Source organism: Grampus griseus (genome assembly GCF_964374135.1).
Source record: "Grampus griseus genome assembly, chromosome: 4".
Lineage (NCBI taxonomy): Eukaryota > Metazoa > Chordata > Mammalia > Artiodactyla > Delphinidae > Grampus > Grampus griseus.
This window is the reverse complement of record NC_138997.1, coordinates 80,192,054-80,216,853: the sequence shown is the minus strand read 5'-3', so window position 1 is coordinate 80,216,853 and position 24,800 is coordinate 80,192,054. Positions and strand designations below refer to the sequence as shown.

The window sequence follows — 24,800 nt, the reverse complement described above, 5'->3', positions numbered from 1 at the left end:
TGTTATGTAGGTCAATAACAAAAAAAGAGATCAGATTTGTAGTTATGGTGGGGGGTGGGGGGGCAGAATTGGATGAAGGCATTCAAAAGGTACTTCCAGCTATGAGGTAATAAGCACTAGGGATATAATGTACAACATGATAAAGCTAATTAACACTGCTGTATGTTATATATGAAACTTGTTAAGAGAGTTAAGACATTTCATCCACAAGAAAAAAATTTTTTTCCTATTTCTTTAATTTTATATCTATGAGATGATGGATGTTCACTAAACATTTTATAATGTTTAAATTAAATGAAATAAATCATTTCATAATATAAGTCAAGTCATTATGCTGTATACCTTAAACTTATACAGTGCTGTATGTCACTTATAACTCGATAAAACTGGAAGAAAAAAATTAAGGCAACCTTTCTATTTCCTAAAAAGGTATATTTCCTACTCATTAAAAATAACCTCTAACTAGAATACAAACACCAAATACACTATTCCTCAAAAAGTTTTTCCTTTATTTTGCCTGACATATACTCCCCCTATGCCATACTCTCAAAATTTTGACCAATTACAGACTCATTTGAATTAAAAAAATGCAAATAATATATAGTGAGTAAGGAGAAAAATTTATAATTGACTGCATCTTATAGTGAGTAAGTATCATTAGATACATCTTCATTTAACATCTGATAATAGGTCACTGAACAGTCAGAGGAAAAGGGCAGAAGAGTAAATATCAACAGTGGGGTAGGCCTGAGTCCACCCCAGAGGGGAAGCTGGTAGGGAGCTAAGTCCTTCAGTTTCTTAGGGGGAGCTAGCAGAGAGAAACAGAAAAGGAAATGGAGAGGAATATACAGCTCTGAATCATCCTTTTCCCCTTAACATTAACCACATAGTTCCCACTTCTGCCTAAATCTTTTTCTGAAAGTGCCTAAGAAAAATGTAGGACATGGGTTCTGAGAAGAAATACAAATTCCTACACTCTACATCTACGTTACAAAAGAATAAATACATTTTCTTTTCCAAAACAAACAAACAGCAACTAACCAAGACAGTACTCCAATCTCTTGTAATTTCTAGATTAGATATGAGTGGTCAATCAATCTGGAACATTTTTAGTTTTCCAGAGAATAGGCAGCACTTAACTGAATGAAAATCTTCCATAATATATTAATCAATATATCTTCTAAAGATAACAATAGCTATAAGACCAATATGTGTTACTCTATTTTATTTGGGGCTGGAGAATGATAATGGGAATAATTACATGGGATTGCAAATGGTGAAAAACAATTATTTTTCATATGTGTAGTACTACCATTAAATATTAACCTTTAATATCTTCATACTATACAGACCTTATGTGCAGGAATGAGGTTAATAAGAATGGAGTCCAATAATTCTTGAGTAACTCCATCACCTTCCATGATGATAGAACTCATCAAGTCTAGCATGTGCATTTGTACTTTCCTATTGTGGCTATTGCTTTAAAAAAAGAGGAAGAAAAAAAAAGAAAAAACAATTAGGCTTACAAAAGAAAATTAAAACTTCCCAGTTTAAAACAACTATCTCAAATGTAAAAGGATTTTCACCTGATTGAGGGAACCATGCCAGTAATGGCAAAGAAACTTTGGCTGCTCTATATTTACTTTCTCCCTTTGTTGATTATTAAAACAGCTACTAAGATATCATTGTAAAGTATTTTACAAAAACAAAAACCTTTAAATTTAATTAAGCCCCTATACAATTAGAATTCAAAGAGTGAGTTAAATTCAACTAAACAAAAATGTCAACTTCAAAGAAAGGACATCTTTGCTTATATGCCCCTGGATTTTAAAAGGTGATAAAATTTTAAGTAAGGAAACAAAAAAAATGTACAAGATAATGAAGGTAGGCAGTTTTTCATCCTTTTTATCCTTTTTGATCTTAATAATTCCTCCAAATAAGGCAGAACTATAAACACACAAAAAAGCCTAAGTCAACACTCCTATATTTTTGCCGTTGGACTTTTTAGTTCAACCATACTGAAAACCCAAAGTATGATATAAAATGCTTACCAGAACTTATAACTAGAAGGTTCTGAAAATGTCATCCTGCTATCTCTCAAAGAATTTCAAACGAATGAAAAATCAACGAAGTAAAAAGCCAAGAATCAGTTTCAGTCCTGCTTCCTTAGCCAGTATAGAGTCAATGTGGACCTCCTCAATAAATATCTCTACTGCTGATACAAACTTACCCCAAAAGATTGGCTACAAAATTGTTATAAATTAGTAGAGCATCTAGGTTTCTCCCTCTCTGACTGCATCTTAAATAAAGACTTGACCTATCCATTTTCACATTTATCAGAATACATATGCAAAGACAAATCAAGATAATATAACTTAGTTGTACTACTACAGACACAGGGAAGTTTAAATTAAGACTAAACTAAATGTTATTTCATTTATGTATTTCTTACCTATAATTTTTAAAAAATTAGTTTGAAATAATGTATAATACACCTGTTGGACACTTAGTTGTAAAATCAAAGATGAAAAAATTTATAAAGTTGGTAGAAAAATTGTCCCATCGTTAGAGACACAGTTTTCTACAAGGCAGAAAAATACCCCTTTTAGAAAGATATCCCTCTTGCATATCCTCTCTTAAATATCTTGTTTACTACAGGCCAAGATTGTGAAAGATCAATTATATAGTGGGATGTGTGTGTGTGGTAGGGGGTGAAGAAGAACAGATATTCAGCTTGATGCAAAAGAATGAAGAGAGTATATAGCTCTCAGATCCATATGCACTTGAGGATAGGAAAGGAGTGAAGGAAAGATAAATGAAAAATGGACTTAAAAATTATTTCCACAAGTTCCAGCCCAAGCTTCAATAATAGGGGTAAGATTTACTCTCCTACTTGAACAACTAAAAAACTGGACAGAATATAAGAAATAACAGTTTTCAGACATTATACACATGCTGCTGAAACAAGGGAACAATTTTCGCAGCTTACTTTTCCTACTTGGTAAAGTTTCCAGGCTTCAGTATGGGAAGAGAAGATACTAGCAGAGTCTAATGGTTTTCCTGAGTCTGGGGTGACTATAGCTTGCAGGGCAGAATACCAGAGGGGAGAGAGCTACTCAGAGAGCAAGCTCACAGAGGGTACCCCCCTCCCCGAGTCTTCAGGTGCTTAGTGATCAGCACACGCAGGTGAGGAAATTTCTTGAGTTTGGGGAAGGTACCACCTGAAAGGCGTGGAGGGAATAATTCCCAGAATTCACACAGGTCTTAACAATGTGCATGTTCCAACTACAGTGGAAAATCTTATAACTTACAGGGCATCTAATAGAGTAATCAGAAGGGTAAACCCACATATCCTCTACGAGCTCCACCCACAATGGGACATCAAAATCAAACTGTTTAAAACCAGTAATAGAGAAAATCTTAGGTGGGTAGAGAAAAAGAAGATACATTATTTACAGAGGAACAAAGATTTAAAATGACAAAACTTATCATTAGAAACAATGCAAGCCAGAGAAAGATGCAGGAAACATCTTTAACAGTACTGAAAGAGAAAAAAAAAAGTCTATTAACCTGAAATTCATACCATGAAAATAACTTTGAAAAATGAAGGTGGAATAAAAGACTTTTTCAGACATATAAAAACTGAAAGAATTCTATCAACAGTAGCCCTGAACTATAGGAAATGTTAAAGGAAGTCCCTCAGAGTAAAGTAAAATAATACCAGGTGGAAATCTGCATATATGCGAAGGAATGAAGAATACCAGATATATGGTGAATGTGTCAGTAAATACAAATCAATAAACTCTATCAAAAGGCAAGTCCTTTATTTACTGATACCTCATTGTGAATTCTTTCAATTAGATAATTAGGTCAACAATAAACTTAGATCTTCAGAGTCAGTAAAGAAAAATATTGATAGGATTGTACGTAAAAGTAATAGAGGAAAGAAGTATAACTGCAGAGTGGGAAGCGGACTTAAGTGGATAACCAAGGTCACAAAATGGGCAGAATGACAAGTCAGGCATTTTTTTTTTGTCATTTTGTTGGTGATTTTAATATTAAAAGAAAAAACTGCAAATATGTGGTAGAGTGCAAACAATGGCCACAAACTGTTCCCATCTCTTATGCACAAGCCTTTAAAACGCTGCTCTGTCCAACAAAATATGGAGTCTATCTAACCAGCCTTTGCATCTGGGCTTGCCTATGAACCTTGCTTGGCCAATGAAATATAAGTAAACATGAAGTATGCAGAGGTCTTAAAAAGTGCTTGTGTGGTGGGGTGTGCCCTTCTTGCTACATTTGAAACCCAGTCGGCATAAGAAGAGGTCTGAACTAGCCTGCTGGATGACAAGAGAGTGACACGTGACCCAGTTGTCCTATTACCTCAGCCAACTGCCAGATGTCCTGCTAACTGACTGCAAATACAGGAGCAAGTCCAGCCCAGAGAGAAAGAACTGACAAGCAGAATCATGAGCAAAATAAAATGGAATCTGTTTTAAACTACCAAGTTGTGGGTTACTTTGTTATGCAGCAAAAGCTAAGTAACACAAAGGTAAAGTTTATACATTTTATCTTTTATTTAAGGGCCTTCAGTTAGTTGCCACAGGAAGCTTTTTCTCATGCAGTTTTTTTATAAGCTTCTATCACTAGACCAGGTTGGTCCAGTCCTTTCCTGTTTATTTCTGGTTAATTCTCTTCCTACCATTCTATCTAAGGAAAAGAAAAATATGTTAAAGTATTCATAAGAAATCTACAGAAAACTTTAGAAATGTGCTGTCCAATACAGAAGCTGTTATCCAACAGCCACTTGGCTACTGAAGATAAAGTCTGAATAGAGAGCCTTATGTTGAAATAATAATGCTTTTGGATAACATGAAATAAATAAAGTATATTATTATTATTATATATATATATATATATATTTTTTTTTTTTTTTTGCGGTACGCAGGCCTCTCACTGCTGTGGCCTCTCCCGTTGCGGAGCACAGGCTCCGGACGCGCAGGCTCAGCGGCCATGGCTCACGGGCCCAGCCGCTCTGCGGCATGTGGGTGGAATCTTCCTTGACCAGGGCACGAACCCGTGTCCCCTGCATCGGCAGGCGGACTCTCAACCACTGTGCCACCAGGGAAGCCCAAGTATATTATTTAAATAAATTTCACTTGTTTCTTTTTACCTTTCTTAATGTGGCTACTAGAAAATTTAAAATATATTTGACATATATTATGTTTGCATATAATGTAATGTTGCAGAACACATCTCATAACAATGCTTGGTTTACTACACACACACCACACACACACACACACACACACACACACACACCAGAATGAAACACTGGATTGAAATCAGTTTTGGCTCTCCTGTTCAGCAATTTGTGCCCCGGCAAGCCACCAAACTCCTCTGTACATTAATGTCCCTATTTCTATAAGGAAAGAGCAATGCTTACGATTTTTTTTAGCTGTAAAATGAGAAGATATCAAAGTCAGTATACTTAACCGCTGAGCTATTATGCCTCCCAGTACTCACTAATGATACTTACAATACTTAAAATTTCCACCTCATCAGTTAGTACTTCATTATATAAGGTCTCATACCGCTTGCTTTACAAGAGTCAACCTATACAATTGATACCATTATTCAAAATGGTAATATAAGGACAAAGGCAGGTTTCAGACAACAGAATTTATTTTCCTTTTTATGTTAACTCTTCTAAGGAAAACATTTCCTTTTAACTAAAAGATCTTAGTGTAAATGCACAGTACATGATACTTTAATACACAGAGCAAGAAAAAGAGACAGAGATGCTTAAAAAATAACTTACTTGATCACTGAGAAGAGAGTCCTAAAAAGCTGAATAAAAATTTCATTGCAATCTTCCAATTCAAAGCAGATGTTATATGATTTAACCCAAGCTAAATTCTTAAATAAATAAATAAATAAAATTATTTACACATACATAAAAGTTACACAAAAGCAAGCTCATTAATAAAATTTAATTTTTAGAATTATAAATCTATAGTAAAACTTATAATGGCCCAACATATAAAATTACAATTGTTTAAACAGTCGTACTCTGATCTTTAAAAAGACGTATCTGCTGGTATTAACTTCTCTAATTGAAAAATACTGTCAGAGACTAGTAACACATATATACGTACAAAATATAGGGCACAGTGAAAATTAATTCAACTTAATCTCTTTTGGGATTAGAAAAGAATAAAAACAGAAATATAAAAATAAAGTTTCAAATAATATAACAGCTTTGCCAGTGGAATATGCTTTATCTTTGCAGGATATGAGGAGCAAAAAAAAAGATTGTAAATGACATTTTCTTAAGTGGGCTTAGTATAAAACAAACAAACAAAAGATTCATTTTACATTATAAAGTTACTATAAAGAATTTTCTACAACATGAAATAATGTGATATTTATTAAATAAAATTTGTTTACCTCTAATAAATAAAAGTATCTATGAAACTGCGGGCTCCTTGTATCCTCCAAACCCTTTAATTGTCTGGTAATAAACAAAAATATGTCCTGTTTTAAAAAATGATAAAACATATTAATTTAGATACAAATACTTGTCACATTCACAATACACTAATAGTCTACAATATATATTCTCCATTATAGACAATAAAAGAAAATTCTCCTTTAGCCAATGACTTGGGACTGGCCTAGTCCATTACTTAAAGTATCTGGAAAACAGCAAATCACCTAAAATTACATTCTTTAGAAGCAAAAATAAAGATTATTACTGCCACAAATCTTTAGGCTTTCTCATTCTGAGAGGACCATAGGTTCTATATCTTGCTACCCTTCTAGTACAGAACTTTATTCACTATCTTCATCTTGTATTATGGCAGTTATCTTCAGTTTAAGTACCTGGATATGAGTGTCCCCTTATAATTTCCCAAATTAAATAGTAATTTTCAGTACCTAGTTTTGAATTTGATGAGTGACTACAAAGTTGTATGGAACAAAAGCAATAATAGACTGGTCCAAGGGTTGTACTTTCCACAACAATAGTGCTCCATTTCTTAATAAGCTTTCTTTAGAAGTTTTAACCCCAAATAGTATCAGTATGGAACAAACTGATTTTAGGACTATTTAAAAGAAAGCAATCCAAAGGATTAAAGTATAAAAGTATTCAAAATACGAAATCAGCTCAAGAGATCAACTCAAAAGAGGAGTTCCTCAAACATTTCTAACAAAGGCAGAACCATCAAGATGATCATACAGTTTTGCATATAATATAACTTGCAGGGGAAAACAGTCATTTGAATGTGTAAATTCTGTTATATAGTTGTTTTGAAAAGTGTCATTCATCCACCATCCCCCCTTCAATTCAGCCATCTGGGCTTTCAGATGGATATTCCTGAAGGTTAGATATGAGCAGACAGGGACTAGTTTTGATCCATACCTTTTAATGCCACATAAAAATACCAATCATTTTTGTGGATACTCAATATTAATTGAATGAATAATTAATTAGTTTTAGAACTTATGATATAATCTTCTTACGGTCACAGGATGATTAAAATGAAACCTATGTTCCTAAGGGTAGTAAGCTAAACTATAAAAGTAAACCAATTTTGTAAAGATTGTATTTACCTTAAGTTTATCGTGGGAAGTATATGGAGCTTCTGGGGCATAGATTCTAAAGATGTCAGCCAAACAGCATGCTACAAGGAGACGCACATCTTTATTGGGATTCCTGAGAAAAAATTCAGATGCTAGATGCAAGGCTAGTGGGAGATACTGCTGTTTTTCATCTTCTGAATCCTGATCCATATCCATAAAAGTTTTGACTACCATCTGCAAAAATATATAGAAGAAAAATATAATCAACTCTTGATATTTAGAAACCAGTGGAGTATATATATTTAATCATCTCCATTACAACACAGACTAGCAATCAGTTACCATCAGAGGATTCACAATCAATTTTTGTACATCTTCATTTAAGAATTCGAGTAAAGATTCCAAGCGTGAACAAATGCCAACTTTTGGATTACTGATAGATACATTATCTGCATTTGTACCAGGTTTACGAAGAACTAAAGACTCTCGTTATTATATTATATCTAGCCCCAGGTAAAAAGTTCATGGCTTCATATGGATAAGCAAATCATTTGTTATTTTGCAACCTCATCAATTATGTTTCTTGTACATTTTATCATCAAAGCTGCCTTGATTTAGGCTCCTTAAAACTATTTCATTTCACACTTTAATGGGTTTTGCAATTCACAATAGAAAGCCATGTTTAAATATTTTTATGTAGTTGTACTTCTGATTAAAAGCCTTAATTATAAAATAACCTCTGTTCTTATTTATGGTTTCAAAATTAACAAATGCACATTTTAGAATCACTCTAAAAGGCAAAAAAAGTATAATGAAAAAATCCATAATTTCTCAACCCCAGAAAATAACCACTATTTATGTTTTTGTGTATTTTATGCTGGTCTGTTTTCTCTGTAAAGATGCAAATAACCATATAGTCATTCCTTATTCATTTATCCAATCATGATTATTTCCTCATGCCATCAAAATTCTTCTTTAAATAAATCAGACTTCACCTAACCAGTCACCATTCTCAAATATTGAAGGTGTACTTCTATTTCTATTTTGACAAGACTTTTTATCGTAAGTGCTGGGTTTTTTCAAATACTTTTTTCTGTGTCTACTGAAGTGATGTTTTCCACCTAATTCTGTTATGAGAGTAAATCCCACTGACTGGTTTTCTAATTATAATCCAATTTTAATGTATAACATACACTGTCCTAAAATATAGACAGGTATAGTATGAATGACCTAACCTGGAAAAAACAACACAGATGAGGATGACTGTAAATCACTATTCCTTATGAGCCTAAATACAAATGTCAGGAATGGCATCTTAAAGAACTGAATTCGGTGATTTTATTATAAATGGCTTTGTGCTCATACAGAGCTTGGGGGTGGGGAAGGAGGAAGGGAACAGTAAAAGTGGAAACAGTCAACATCTGGAGAATACAGGAGCTCTCTACTATTCTTGCAACTTTTCCAAGTCAGCAATTATATCAAAAGTCAAAATTAAAAAAGAACACATTTACCACATGATATGGGACAAACATACATATATTAATAGTTGAAATGAAAGTTCACCAAATAAGACTTGTCTTTTAAAAATTTTTTTAACAAATAATGTTAAATATTAATCGGGGGTGGGGAAGATGTATTATTCTTTTTCTGATTTTAATATATAAAATCTTCTGATTTTCTGATTTTATCTGTGCATCACTAGTTTGATATAGAGATGTTAATAATATGGAAATCAAATCACATTTATAAAGTATTCTAATTCTACTTTAAAACCTTTTAAATCAGAAATGCATATGGCATAGTGATTTACAGTCATCCACATCTGTGTTGTTTTTCCCAGGTTAAGCCATTCATATTATACTTGTCTATATTTTATGACAATGTGTGTGGTGCATTCCCTTCTGAAAGTTTTGAATCCTAGCGAATTCCCAAGGACCAGATGTTCTTTTTAAAATTATTATTTATTACACTACTATTACTTCATCCAGAGCTTTACTTCTTTTAACATGTTTTGAAATATTTGTGTTTATTCCACTTGATTTTAACATTAACATATAGCTGAGAAAAATGTTTTCCAGTTTTAGAAGTCATTTGTTTCTTTCACCTAACTCTTGTCAGGAAAAGAATTTTTATCTGTTTTGTTAACAGTTGTATCCTCAATGACTAGAACATGACTGGCATATAGTAAGCTTGCAAACTTTTTTTTTGAAAGAACATTAAAATTCATGACCCGGAGCAAACCACGATTTGAAAAGATACATGCACCCCAATGTTTACTGCAGCACTGTTTACAATAGACATGGAAGCAACCTAAATGCCATTGACAGAGGAATGGATAAAGAAATGTGGTACATATATACAATGGAATAATACTCAGCCACAAAAAAAGAATAAAATAATACCATTTGCAGCAACACAGATGGACCGAGACTGTCATACTGAGTGAAGTCAGATGCAGAAAGACAAATATCATATGATTATCACTTATATGTGGAATCTAAAAAAATGGTACAAATGAACTTATCTACAAAACAGAAATAGAGTCACAGATGTAGAAAACAATCTTATAGTTACCAGGGGGGAAAGGCGGAGAATGATAAATTGGGAGATTGGGATTGACATATACACACTACTATATATAAAACAGATAACTAGTAAGGACCCACTGTGTAGCACAAGGAACTCTACTCAATACTCTGTAATGACCTATATGGGAACAGAATCTAAAAAAAGAGTGGATATATGTAATATGTGTAACTGATTCACTTTGCTATACAACAGAAACACAACATTGTAAATCAACTATACTCCAATTAAAATAAAAAAACCAAAGCAACAAAGTAAAATGTTAAGATTTGATAAAGGTGAGTGGTAGGTACATAAATGTTTGTCTTATTATTCCCTATGAATGTCTGAAATATTACAAAATTATAAGGACGCAATTTGATTAGGTAAAACGAACTTTTGTTTTTAAGGTTTGGGGTGCAAGTTTCCAATATGACTTGAGCTACTTGGGAGATTTTCCAGAACAGCTGTTTCAACCATGTTCCAACTTTGAGGTTCCTAGTAGCCCTGGTAGAGGCAACAAGACAGCCAAAAGGAGTGGTGTGACGGGCACATGCCCAGGGTCTCTCAGTTGCTTGCCTCTGAGCAGCTGGCTTTTCATTAGCTTTATATATTGACCTTCTGTATTTGGGCAGTACAATACCTTAAGACTAAAATAAGTTTGTAAACCATTGCTACCCCTCATAAAAGCTAGGAAGCTTTGCGTGGGGGAGGATTGGGAGTTTGGGATTAGCAGATGCAAACTAGTTTATATAGAATGGATCAACAACAAGGTCCTACTGTATAGCACAGGGAGCTATATTCAATATCCTGTGATAAACCATAATGGAAAAGAATATGAAAAAGTATATGTATAACTGAATCACTTTGCTGTATAGCAGAAATTAACACAACACTGTAAATCAACTATACTTCAATAAAATTTTTTTAAATTCATGAAATGTCTTTTTAACATCTACTCTGATAATATATATCATGTATATTTTTAAAAATATGACCCATATGTCCCTACCATTCTGGCAAAAAACTTCATCAGTTCTAGACAATCAGTACATTATGTCTGTTGCTCGAAATTTGTTTAGAATTTTTAAGTAAATATAGTCTAAACATAGGTCTATAGCAGGGGTCACAACTCAAGGGGAGGGAAATGGAAATAACCACTTGGGAGAAATGGAGAGCACATGCCCCATCCAAAGACAAGAGCTGGTTTCAGCTAATTGTTGCCAGGTGAGAATGCAGACCTAGTACTGCAAAATCATTCAGTTGATCAGGACACAATAAAAGGTTAAGTGAAATCATCCGACTTGAGAATTTCAGCAACTCCAAAAAGTTCATACCATTGTGAGGGACAAGCAAAACGTGTCTATGTGGTCCCCAAATCAGCAATTTACAAATTGTTAGAAATATTTCAAAGGAAAAATGTCAGCACAGTCAACTTTTCAGGTAGACAAATTATTCTGAAAAGCTGTTTTGCCATTTCTTTTATACTTAGTTTTCTTTAATTAGTTATAAAAGATTATGAAGAAAATATTCAATAAACTGAACATCATTAAAATCCAGAGAGCCTTCAAAATGTTAATGAGGATTTTTATAGCACATACTCCTAAACCATACCACAGAAAATATCAATTAACATTTTCCAAGCCCAAAAGTAATGGTAAAAACAGACCACTTTAGAACCTACCAAAAAAAATTAATTCCCAGTGGAATAAAAATCAAAATTTGAAAGGGACATCTAAGAAAGTTTTTAAAAATTAAGAGGGGGACTTCCCTGGTGGCGCAGTGGTTAAGAATCCGCCTGCCAATGCAGGGGTCACAGGTTCATTCCCTGGTCCGAGAAGATCCCATATGCTGCGGAACAACTAAGCCCATGCACCACAGCTACTAAGCCTGAGCTGTAGAGTCCACGAGCCACAACTACTGAGCCCGTGTGCCACACCTACTGAAGCCCGCGCCCCTAGAGCCCACGGTCCACAACAAGAGAAGCCACCGCAATGAGAAGCCCGTGCACCACAAGGAAGAATAGCCCCCACTCTCCGCAACTTGAGAAAGCCTGTGCACAGCAGCAAAGACCCAACGCAGCCAAAAATAAATAAATAAATTCATAATAAGAGGGACTTCCCTGGTGGCACATTGGTTAAGAATCTGCCTGCCAATGCAGGGGACACAGGTTCCAGCCCTGGTCCAGGAAGATCCCACATGCCGCAGAACAGCTAAGCCCGTGTGCCAACGCTACTGAGTCTGCGTGCCGCAATTACCGAAGCCCGCGCACCTAGAGTCCGTGCTCTGCAACAAGAGAAGCCACCACAATGAGAAGCCCATGCACCACAAGGAAGAGGAGCTCCCACTCGCCGCAACTAGAGAAAGCCTGCACGCAGCAATGAAGACCCAATGCAGCAAAAAAAAAATTGAATATCTTTATGATCTTGAGCAGGAAGGATTTCTTAAATCAAGACACAAAAAGCACTAGCTATGGATTGATTCTTTCCATAAACTAAAGTTAATGTGCATTCATCAAAGATATCACTAAAGTTTTCAAAAAGACATGCCACTTAATGAAAGTAGATACTTGTGACACGCATAACCAACAAAGAACCTATCTAAATATATGTAAAGAACTCCTACAATTCAGTAAGGAAGAGAAAAGCCAATTGTAAAATGGACAAATGACTTGCTAGACTAAGCACTTTTTGAAAGAAACCCAAATAGTCAAAAAAATGGGGGACTAAATCCCATTGGTGGCCAAGGACATGCAACGGAAAACAATGGTAAGAGAACTGACATTTTAATAATACTGAGTTCTCTGATCCACAAATATGGTATATGTCTCCACTGATTTAGGTTTTTCTCTTCCAGACTGACTGAATATTGGGACAATCACTGCATCCTTCTGGAAGGATACTCTCTATGTTGCACTTCCATCACAATGCTTATCTCACTGTGCTTTCTGCTCTCCTATTTATTGTCTCTCCTAGGGCTATGGCTGCACCCTGTTTATTTCTATACCTTTGGCACGAAGACTTTGGTTTGACATATACTCAATAAAAGTTTGTTGAGTGGAAAAAAATGTCTTCCAGCATTTATTATGTAGTTTTCAGTGTATTGGTCTTTTATATTTTGTTACTTCCAACTATTTACCTTATGGATGCTACTGCGAATTTTAAAAACTTTGCATTTTCCAATTGCTGGTTCCTATTACATATAGGCAGTCAATTTTTGCATACTGAGCCTTTCACACTGCTACACAGCTTTACTGGTTCTAGTAGCTTGTTTATGCATTTCTCAGGATTTTCTATAAATGCAATATCATTAACAAAAAAGGACAGTTTAATTTTATCTTCTCTAATTTGTATGCCTTTTCTTTTCCTTATTGTGCTAGCAAAACCACGATACTGAACAAAAGTGAGAGCAGACATTTTTGCCTCTTTTGAGATCTTAGAAAGCATTCAGTCTTTCACCATTACATATTAAGTTAATGGGTTTCTGTAGATGCCTTTTTATCAGGTTGAGAAAGTTTTACCTTCTATTCCTAAGGTGCTGTTAGTTTTTATGAAGATTTTTTTTCAGATACTTTTCCCACATCTGTAGGGATGATAACATGTTTTTCCCAATTTACACTAGTGTTAATATGTGCAAATAAATTGACTGATTTTCAAATATTAAACCAAATTTGCACTCCTGGAATAAACCTGACATGGTGGTCATTGGGGGTGCACTATGTTTCGCATGTGTGTGGTGGGGTTTTTTTGTTTTTCCTATTTTTGGTTTGTTTGGTTTGGCTGGCTGGATCTCCCCTGCTAATATTTTGTTGTTCATTTAGGCTCTTGGTCTGCAGATTTCTTTTCTTGTAATATGTTTTGCTTTGGTATCAAGGTAATATTGGCCATATAAAGTGAGCTGGAAGTGTTCACTCTTCCTGTTCGCTTAGTTTGTGTCGGACTAGTATGCTTTTTTCCTTAAGTGTTTAATAGAATTCATCAATGAAGTCATCAGGGTCTTTATTTGTGGGAAAGTTTTTAGTTGCAAATCTAGTTTCTAAAATCAGTATAAAGGGACTTCCCTGGTGGTGCAGTGGTTAAGAATCTGCCTGCCAATGCAGGGGACATAGGTTCGAGCCCTGGTCCGAGAAGATCCCAGATGCCCCAGAGCAACTAAGCCTGTGCACCACAGCTACTAAGCCTGTGCTCTAGAGCCCTTGAGCCACAAATACTGAGCCCACGTGCCACAACTACTGAAGCCCACGCGCCCAGAGCCTGTGCTCCGCAACAAGAGAAGCCACCACAATGAGAAGCCGGCACACCGCAATGAAGAATAGCCCCTGCTCGCCACAACTAGAGAAAGCCCACGCGCAGCAACGAATACCCAATGCAGACAAAAATAAATAAATAAAATTTTAAAAATAAAATAAAACCAGTATAAGGTGGGACTTCCCTGGCGGTCCAATGGTTAAGACTTTGCTCTTCCACTGCAGGGGGCACAGGTTCCATCCCTGGTTGGGGAACTAAGATCCCTCATGCTGTGTGGAGCGGCAAAAAACAAAAACAAAAACTGTACACTGAGTGCCTAGCCCTTTGCCTAGCACAGAGTAGCTCCTAAGTGAATATTTCTTGACCTTGAGCAGGAGTGATAATCAATCACAACATCTGCCAAAAGCTAAGTGACCAGTTATCACCTGCAATGTATAATAGTTAAAATCAGTATAAAGCTATCGGGTTTTCTATTTCATCTTAAGTCAGTTTCGGTAATTTGCATTTTTCCAGAAATATATCTATTTCATTTAGGATACTGAATTTACTAGCATTAACTTGCTTATAATATGCCTTTATTACCTTTTTAATGACTATAAAATCTAAACTGATGTTTCTTTTTTCACTGATATTGCTAATTTTTGTCTTCTTTCTTTTTTTTACTTTTTATTTTTTCCCCCTTGCCCCCCCTTTTTTATCTTGGTTGTTCTAATGTAGTGGTCTCGAGGAGGCGTGAATTTGCCACCCACCTCCAGGGGATATCTGCCAATGTCTGTAGACATTTTTAGTTGTCACAACTGGGAAAAGGGGCTCTACTGGCATCTAGGGGTAGAGACCAGGGATAGGACAGCTCCCCACAATTATCAGGCTGTAAAAGTCAACAGAGCCAAGGTGGAGAAACCTGATCTAACAGCGGTTTTGCCAATTTTATTATCTTTTCAAAGAACCAAATTTGGCATTATTAGTTTTGTCTACTGTCTGCGCATTTTCTATTTGATTGATCCCCATTCTTACCTTTACTATGTCCTGCTTTCTACTGGGTTGGCCCAAAAGTTCCGTCAGTTTTAAAAGTAAAAATAAAAGACACATTTTTCATTTTCACCAAGAAGTTTATTGAACAACGTATTCGCCCTTTTGTTCCACTACTTTCTGCCATTTTTCAGGCAACTTCATAATTCCATCTTCCCAAAACTTTTACTCTTTTTGAGCAAAGAACTGTTCCAGGTGCCTTTTACAGTCTTCCAAGGAATTGAAATTTTTTCCATTAAGAGAATTTTGTAAAGACCAAAATAAATGGAAATCCAAAGGTGCAATGTCTGGTGAATACGGCAGAGGAATCAGAACTTCCCAGCCAAGCTGTAACAGTTTTTGCCTGGTCATCAAAGAAACACAGTCTTGTGTTATCCTGATGGAAGATTATGCGTTTTCTGTTGACTAATTCCAGATGCTTTTCTTCGTCAAGTGCTGCTTTCAGTTGGTCTAATTTGGAGCAGTACTTGTTGCAATTCATCATTTGGTTTTCTGGAAGGAGCTCATAATAGAGGACTCCCTTCCAATCCCACCATATACACAACATCACCTTCTTTGGATGAAGACCGGCTTTTAACGTGGTTCGTGGTGGTTCATTTCGCTTGCCCCACAATCTCTTCCATTCCACATTATTGTACAGTATCCACTTTTCATCGCCCGTCACAATTTGTTTTAAAAACAGAACGTTTTCGTTACATTTAAATAGAGAACGGCATGCAAAAATACGGCCGAAAGGTTCCCACCCCCCCCACCCCCCACTTAACTTACATGGAACCTGAACACCAAAGCAATTAACATAACTAAGCTCATGCAAATGATTTTCAACGCTTGACATGGATACTTTGAGTATGTCAGCTATCTCCCACATGGTATAACGTTAATTGTTCTCAATTAATGTCTACATTTGATCGCTATCAACTTCAACTGGTCTACCTGCAAGAAATCTCCAGCAGGAAACTTTGCAAACCACTTCTGACACATTCAATCAGTCACAGCACCTTCTCCATACACTGCACAAAGCTTTTTTTTGCATTTCAGTTGCGTTTTTACCTTGCTTGAAATAATAAAGCATAATATGCTGAAAATGTTGTTTTTCTTCCATCTTCAATGTTAAAATGGCTACACAAAAATTCACCAATTTTGATAAGATTTTTTTTTTTTTAATGCACACTGATATGACAGCTGTCACAATACAATCTAACAAAATTGTTTCAAAGGAAGTTAGAGACAACTAAGCGCTACTGGAGCCATCTTAACAGAAAAAACCAAACTAACTTTTTGGCCAACCCAATACTTTCTTTAGGTTTAATTTGCTGTTCTTTTCCTAGGTTCTCAGGGTAGAAGCCTATCACTGATTCTAGATTGTTCTCTTCTAATATGAACATTTAAATGCTTATCAAAATAGATTTCTCAATAAGCACTGCTACGAAGTTCAAAATATTTTCTAGTTTTCCTTGTGATTCCTTCTTTTATTCATGTATTACTCAGAAATATACTGTTTAATTTCCAAATATTTGGGGTATTTTCTGGACATCTTTTCTTACTAATTTCTCATTAAACTCCCTGTGATATTACCCCTGTATGTAATATGAATCATATTAAATGTATTGAAATTTGTTTAATGGCCCACCACATGGGCTATCTGTCTTAGTGAATGATTCATGTGCACTTGAAAAGAATGTGTATTTCTGCTGTTATTGAATGGAATGTCAATTAGGTCAAGTGCATTGGTACATTAACTCTTCTACAACCCTACTGATTTCTGCCTACTTGTTTAATCAATTACTGAAAGAGGAGTGTTGAAATTTCCATGTGTACTTGTTAATTTCTCAGCTATGTGGAAGCTGTTATTAGGTATATACTGTTGTATTTTCTTACTGCAGTGACCCCTTTATTATTATCAAGTATCTTTTCTTATCCTTGGCACTATCACTTGTTCTAAAGTCCACTTTGCTTGAAATACTGCCACTGTAACTTATGATCTGCATTAGCAAATTCTTCCAATCTTTTTACCTTTTTTTTAAAAGACAGGTTTATTGAGGTTAAATTACATAAAATTCACTTTTTAGTGTCCCATTCTACGAATTTTGACAAATACACAGTTGTGTAACCAACATCACAATCAAGGCATAGACTACTTCATCACCCTAAAAAGTTCCTTTGTGTCCCTGTGAAGTCAACCCTCAGCTGCTTCCTTAGCCCTTGGCAACCCCTGATTTGTGCTGTCTGGCAACCCCTGATCTGTGATATTCTGTGATTCCAGAATATCACATAAATGGAGTTACACAGTACATTGCTCTTTGGATCTAGCTCTATCACTTAACATAATGCATCTGAGATCCATTCATGCTGTACATATCAGTAATTCATTCCTTTTAAGTGCTGAGAAGTATTCCATTGGGAATATAATTCCCAATTTAATTGGGAATTCCATTGTGTTCAGAGCCAAAAAAGACAGACACAAATGGGGAGCAGGGTAGATTAATAAAGGACACAAGGAGGGCTTCCCTGGTGGCGCAGTGGTTGAGAGTCCACCTGCCGATGCAGGGGACACGGGTTCGTGCCCCGGTCCGGGAAGATCCCACATGCCACGGAGCGGCTGGGCCCGTGAGCCATGGCCGCTGAGCCTGTGCTCCGCAACGGGAGAGGCCACAACAGTGAGAGGCCCGCATACGGCAAAAAAAAAAAAAAAAAAAAAAAAAAAAAGGACACAAGGAAACATATGGGGGAGATAGATCCATTCATTTTCTTGATTGTGATGATGGTTTCAAGGCTATATATGTACGTCAAAACTTGTCAAATTGTTTTGCCCTGACAGCAACTCTCTGATACCAACTGGATGTACTACATTTCAATTCAGTTCTAACACTAACTACCTGGAGTTAGCACAGACCCCGCAAGTTAAAGAGCAAAAAATTCCTTCACAAAACTCCCCGCACTTCAGATGACACATGCAAGTCCTGGGGGCCGCCTGCATTTGTGATAGGCCAGTTATGACTTTAGGGCTTCCTACAATACCCTCAGGTTCAGTAATTTGCTAGAATGACTCACAGAACTCGCTGAAAGCATTATACTTATGATTACAGGTTTATTATAAAGGACATAACTCAGGAACAGCTAAACAGAAGAGACGCATAGGTCAAGATCTTGGGGAGAGAAGGCAGGGATGAATAACTTCCATGTTCTTTCCTGGTGGATCTAACACAATACTCTCCTGGCACATCAATGTGTTCATCAACCAGGAAGCTCCTCCTGGTTTCCAGAGGTTTACTGGGCTTCCTTATGTGGGAATAATTAATTAATTAATTCATTATCATTTTATTGAGCTAGGTCACTAGCCTGCCCCCCACTTCTCCCAGTCGGCTGAAAATTCCAAATCTCCAACATTTTGCTGACCAGTCCCTTCCTGAAGCTCTCCAGGAAGGGGGTCAAGAGTCACCTCATTAACATAACAAAGATACTCCTATCACTCAGGAAGTTGCAAGGGTTTTTGAAGCTCCCTGCTAAGAACTGGTAACAAAGACTAGACTAGATATATATTATAGTATCTACTTCAAACATGTGCAACCTATTGTATTTCAATTATAACTCAATACAGCTGTTTTTTTAAAAAGGCACTGTCTTGGGGGAAAAACAGTAAAGTAAAAGAACTTTAAAACCTCACTGGTAAAAATTAACTTTTAAAAGTCCAACATAGAAAATGAAAACTCTCATTCATTGTTAATTACAACCACTTTGGTGTTTTCGGCAAGTAAAAGACATGCACACCCAATGGCCCAACAATTTCACCAATGTCTATGTCTATGCCCTAAAGCAGCCTGTACATGTACAATAGAACATGCATACAAGTATATTCATAGCAATGTTGTTTGTAAAAGCCAAAAAACTAGAAGTCAGTGGCAAGAGAGGATTGGTTAAGTAGTACAATAGAGTACTTAGTATACAGCAATGAAAATAATTGAAAAACACATAAGCAATAACATGGATGAAGCTCAAACATAATACTGAAAAAGACGCATACACAAGGAACCATACTATATGATTCCATTCATATAAAATTCAAAGCTAAAACTAGAGAAAACTATATTTTTAGAGATTTGTACATAGACAGTGACACTATAAGAAAACCAGAGAGACTGCATTTATATAGTGGTTATGAAAGAAAAAGTTTATGACTGGGAGGTACACACTAGACTTTTGGGGGTGCTGATGATATTCTGAAGGTGTTGATAGTCTATTTCTTTGTTCATATGTTCACTTTATAGTTACTTGTTAAACTCTATGTACTTTTTATATGTTCACATATAAATATATACACACACACAAGATCCACCATAATATATGTATATGCATTTAATAAAATAGTTAATGGCTACTTTAATTATAATAATAGCTAATAATAAATTTTTAGGTATGATAATCATAGTATGATTTTTTTTAAATATAGTGCCCTATTTTTTAGGAATACATTCTGAAATAGTAATGAAATGCTATCTGAGATTTGCTTCAGGAGTTCATTATTCTCTTTTCTTCACTGTTGTTTTTGTTGAAGTTTTTCCATAATGAAAAATGGAAAAGTTAAAAAAAAATTACATGTATCATAAGAATCTTAGATTCCTTTTAAAGGAGCTAATCTTATCACCTTTGGGGGACAGGGCCACCACCTGGCATGCAGAATGTGGGATCTTAGTTCCTAATCCAGGGATCAAACCCATGCCCCCTGCAGTGGAAGCGAGGAGTCCTAACCACAGGACCGCCAGGGAATTCCCTAATCATATTTTAGATAATGTAAAGACTTCAGAAATTTTCCATTTAAAAATAAGAGAAGGGGATTACCCTGGTGGTGCAGTGGTTAAGAATCCGCCTGCCAATGCAGGGGACACGGGTTCGAGCCCTAGTCTGGGAAGATCCCACATGCCGTGGAGCAACTAAGCCCGTGTGCCACAACTACTGAGCCTGCACTCCAGAGCCTGTGAGCCACAACTACTAAGCCCACGTGCCAAAACTACTGAAGCCCACGCACCTAGAGCCTGTGCTCCGCAACAAGAGAAGCCACTGCAATGAGAAGCCCACGCATGGCAACGAAGAGTAGCCCCCGCTTGCCACAACTAGGGAAAGTCTGTGCGCAGCAACGAACACCCAACACAGCCAAAAATAAAGAAATAAATAATTGAACAGACTTGTGATTTAGTCAAAAAAAAAAAAAAAAGAGAAGGTGTAGGGAGGGGGATTGTTAATTGAAGAAATACAGTGGGTTAATGGCCGGTCTAGGACTGATAATTAAATCCAGGTCTCAAGATTACTAATCTAATAGTTTCCAGGACACCATTTTAATTCTCACATGCTTTTACGTTATCAACATTTTTCTCATATTTTACTTGCTTATTCTCTGTCTTTCCTGCACTAGACTTAAGTTTTGCAAAGGCAATAAAATGTATTCATTTATGTAGTACCAGAATCTATAAAACTATGCCTTATACACAGTGCTCAGTATTTGCTGAATTATGAATAAACTGACTAGTTCAGACAATCTCTACATGTACACTAACCTTTCAAGAACAAAAATAAAATCCACATGAAAACATGTAAGTTTTGGAGTTAAATAAGCCTTATAGTTTTATATTAATATGGTGCTTCACTCTGTAAATATATACATGGACTGCCAGATTAGAATGAGCACTGAGGGACTTCCCTGGTAGCACAGTGGTTAAGAAACCACCTGTCAATGCAGGGGACACGGGTTCGAGCCCTGGTCTGGGAGGATCCCACATGCCACGGAGCAATTAAGCCCGTGTGCCACAACTACTGAAGCCCATGCACCTAGAGCCCGTGCTCCGCAACAAGAGAAGCCCACGCACCGCAACAAAGAAGAGCCCCCACTCGCTGCAACAGAGAAAGCCCGCACGCAGCGACGAAGACCCAACGCAGCCAAAAATAAATAAAATAAAATAAATTTATTAAAAAAAGAATGAGCACTGAGCTATTTGCCAATATGCACTCCTTTCCGGTTTCACCTAATTATTTTTAACATAAATCCTTTTATCTAATATACATTTGAGGTGAAACCTGAGAGAAGCAGGCGAGGCAGGGGTATAGTTAATGCATAAGCCATTAGAACTACAAAAATTAGGGAATTCCCTGGCAGTCCAGTGGTTAGGACTCCGTGCTTTCCCTGGAGGGGGCATGGATTCGATCTCTGGTTGGGGAACTAACATCCCGTAAGCCGTGCGGTGTGTCCAAAAAACAAAAAACACAATTACAAAAATTTTAAGTCTACCTAATACACATTTGATGATAATTTTAGAAGTGTGTTCACATCAGAGCAACTTTGGGGCCTAAAGCTCAAAGTTCAAGTGACATAGTGACTAAATTATCACATTAATAGTATGTCTTGATTTTTTAATTTAATTTTATTTTTTTAATTTTTCTTTATGGCGAGGGAGATACCACTGCCGGGACGCCATCGAATCCCTGGACTCTTAGCCTAAAACCATGCCCAAGTTCAAGCAACAAAGAATAAAGCTAAAAGCCAAAGCAAAAAGATTTTTCAAAAGAAAAGAAGCCTCTCACTTTCAGTCTAAGCTACTTACACCTCTCCCTCCGCCACCGTCACCAGAAAGAGTGGTTATTCCTTCAACAGATACACCCCTTAGCAGAAGCTGGCTAAGACCATCCTGGAACTTCAAATTTCCCAATTTTAAAGATTCAGTAAAACTTCGGACAAATAGAGTATGGTCTACATACAATTGGTTTCAGAACTGCATGGCCCGGAGTTTGGAAGTATTGAAAGACACCATCCTGCCACCAAGAACTTCATAGTCTAAAACAATGGTTTCTCATTTTGGGAAATGAATTACGCAAGCTCCAGGAAGCACTGAAGGCCGTCTCAGAAAATTCTTCCTGTCCAAGCTGTGGTCAGATGTGTCACATGCGTGGTAAACTTACAAATGTGCCTGCATGTGCTCTAACCACCCCTGGAGACTCCGGGGCTGTACTTCCTGCCTCACTGTCACAGCCATCCAGTCATCTTTTCCTCCGCCCCTGCCTCCGCCTCTGCCTCCACCACTGACAGCACCTTTGCTGCTCAGAAAATCTGATCTCACTAAAGCACTTGAGGCTGGACCATTAAAAAAAAGTGGACCCATGCAGATAACAGTTAAAGATCTACTGACTGTGAAATTAAAGACGACACAGAGTTTTGATGAAAGGAGGAAGCTTGTACCATCACCAAAGGCACAGAATCCACTAGTTACTGTCTCTGACCTGCAGTGCGTTTCCCTGAAACGAAAGTCCAAAGTGTTATCAACTCGAGTTACAATGTCTTCATTACTCCTGGTAAAAGCCAGTTAGATCTGCGGAAACTACTCAGAAAAGTCGATGTAGAGAGGAGCCCAGGTGGAACTCCACTTACCAATAAAGAAAATATGGAAACAGGAACTGGGCTGACCCCAGTAATGACCCAGGCCTTGAAGAGAAAGTTTCAGCTGGCTCACCCTAGAAGCCCAACTCAAACTCTGCCACTTTCTACAAGCAGCTTTGATGAACAAAATTGATGCCACCTCTGCGTGACTCCATATGATGATACATAAAATATACAGATAATATTACCCCAATCTCTTTTTAATGTAGTATGTATAAGTAATTATGTTAATATATAATTCATTCGAAGAATTAAAGTATGTATGGAGCCCATACAGTAGCAGAAAGCGAGTGTTAGGATATTTTCTAGTTTATATGATCAATAATAGAACAGATGGGAAAATGCAATCCCGAAAGTGATGTTTATCCTGGAACTACCCAATTTAGGTTGGGGAGGTTATTCAAGTTAACTAGATAACTCTAATTTTTACTCTATAGGTGCAGTTATGACATTAAGAAAATAACCTGGGGCTTCCCTGGTGGAGCAGTGGTTGAGAGTCCGCCTGCCGATGCAGGGGACGCGGGTTCGTGCCCCAGTCAGGGAAGATCCCACATGCCGCGGAGTGGCTGGGGCCGTGAGCCATGGCCGCTGAGCCTGTGCGTCCGGAGCCTGTGCTCCTCAGCGGGAGAGGCCACAACAGTGAGAGGCCCACGTAACGCAAAAAAAAATAAATAAATAAAGAAAATAACCTGGTGCCCATTCATCTTGGATATTCTCAGGTAATTGAAAAGCAAAGTATTTCAGCCTGTAAAGCTCATGCACTCATTAAGTGCTGCAAACTTAATAAAAAAAACCAGACCCTCTAGATTTTATTTCTGTTCCCTATAAGCAATTAAGAAGTAAAACCATCCCCCATTCAATCCTAACTGTTCCAAAAGAACTTGAAGCAAAAACTCCAATGTGACCTTAAAAATTAGAATACCGTGGGACTTCCCTGGTGGTACAGTGGATGGGACTCCGCGCTCCCAATGCAGGGGGCCCGGGTTCAATCCCTAGTCAGGGAACTAGATCCTGCACGCATGCTGCAACTAAGAGTTCACATACCGCAACTAAGGAGCCCACATGCTGCAACTAAGGAGCTGGCGAGCCAAAACTAAGGAGCCCTGGAGCCACAGCTAAGGAGCCTGCCTGCTGCAACTAAGACCCAGCATAACCAAAAAATTAAATTAATTAATTTTAAAAAATAGAATGTTTTTCCATTGTACCTACATTGTAAATTCCTTTTAAGAAAACTTCAGTATTCTTAAGTGCCCAGACTACTCTTCTCAAAAGTAAGTTACCTTCATACTAGTAACAGTTGATAAAACTGTATTAATACTCTAATGCTCCATACTCTAGGCCTTTATTACATCACACCCGATTTTAGTCTCTTTAAGTCTCAAAATCAAACCCAGAGCTTCTAAGTTACTCTTAAAACATCTATTTTAATGTCACTCCAATAGAACAATGGTTTCCCACTGATAATACCTTATGGCATTTAAAACATCATAATCAGGGCTTCCCTGGTGGCGCAGTGGTCGAGAGTCCGCCTGCTGATGCAGGGGACACAGGTTTGTGCACCGGTCTGGGAAGATCCCACATGCCGCGAAGCGGCTAGGCCCGTGAGCCATGGCCGCTGGGCCTGCGCGTCTGGAGCCCGTGCTCCGCAACGGGAGAGGCCACAACTGTGAGAGGCCCGTGTACCGCAAAAGCAAACATACAAAAAAAACACATCCATAATCAATTTATAATTTTATCTTACCTTTATGTGTAGGTATGTGTATATATATTTATATATATAAATGTATATATTTATAGTATGTAAACATAAAATGTTATTTTGATTTCCACTCTCCACTCCAATCAAACTAGGTTTATTCATTATCTTCAAAAAGCATCCTGAGTATCTTTACAGCTTTGCATAGGAAAGAGTTCAACACTTGGTGAAAAAATATGTGAATATGTCATAGAATTGC

The 24,800-nt window shown here is 36.9% G+C and overlaps 1 protein-coding gene and 1 pseudogene across 6 annotated transcripts in view; one reads left to right on the top strand and one right to left on the bottom strand.

Annotated features, from left to right (window-relative positions):
• The window catches only part of PDS5A (PDS5 cohesin associated factor A), a gene marked incomplete at its 3' end in the record, with an annotated part of 128,525 nt that overhangs the window by 71,481 nt on the left and 32,244 nt on the right, over nucleotides 1-24,800 (bottom strand). For all 5 annotated transcript variants that reach the window (XM_082653805.1, XM_082653801.1, XM_082653802.1 and 2 more), the window contains exons 3-6: nucleotides 7,615-7,818; nucleotides 6,451-6,537; nucleotides 5,822-5,919; nucleotides 1,353-1,479 (exon numbers count right to left, since the gene is read on the bottom strand). In XM_082653805.1, the coding sequence (XP_082509931.1) occupies nucleotides 1,353-1,479; nucleotides 5,822-5,919; nucleotides 6,451-6,537; nucleotides 7,615-7,818 (516 nt within the window). The remainder of the gene's footprint in view (nucleotides 1-1,352; nucleotides 1,480-5,821; nucleotides 5,920-6,450; nucleotides 6,538-7,614; nucleotides 7,819-24,800) is intronic.
• Nucleotides 21,918-22,978, top strand: LOC309821430 (proline-rich protein 11-like; annotated as a pseudogene). Its single transcript has one exon. The product of its transcript is annotated as a proline-rich protein 11-like (transcript).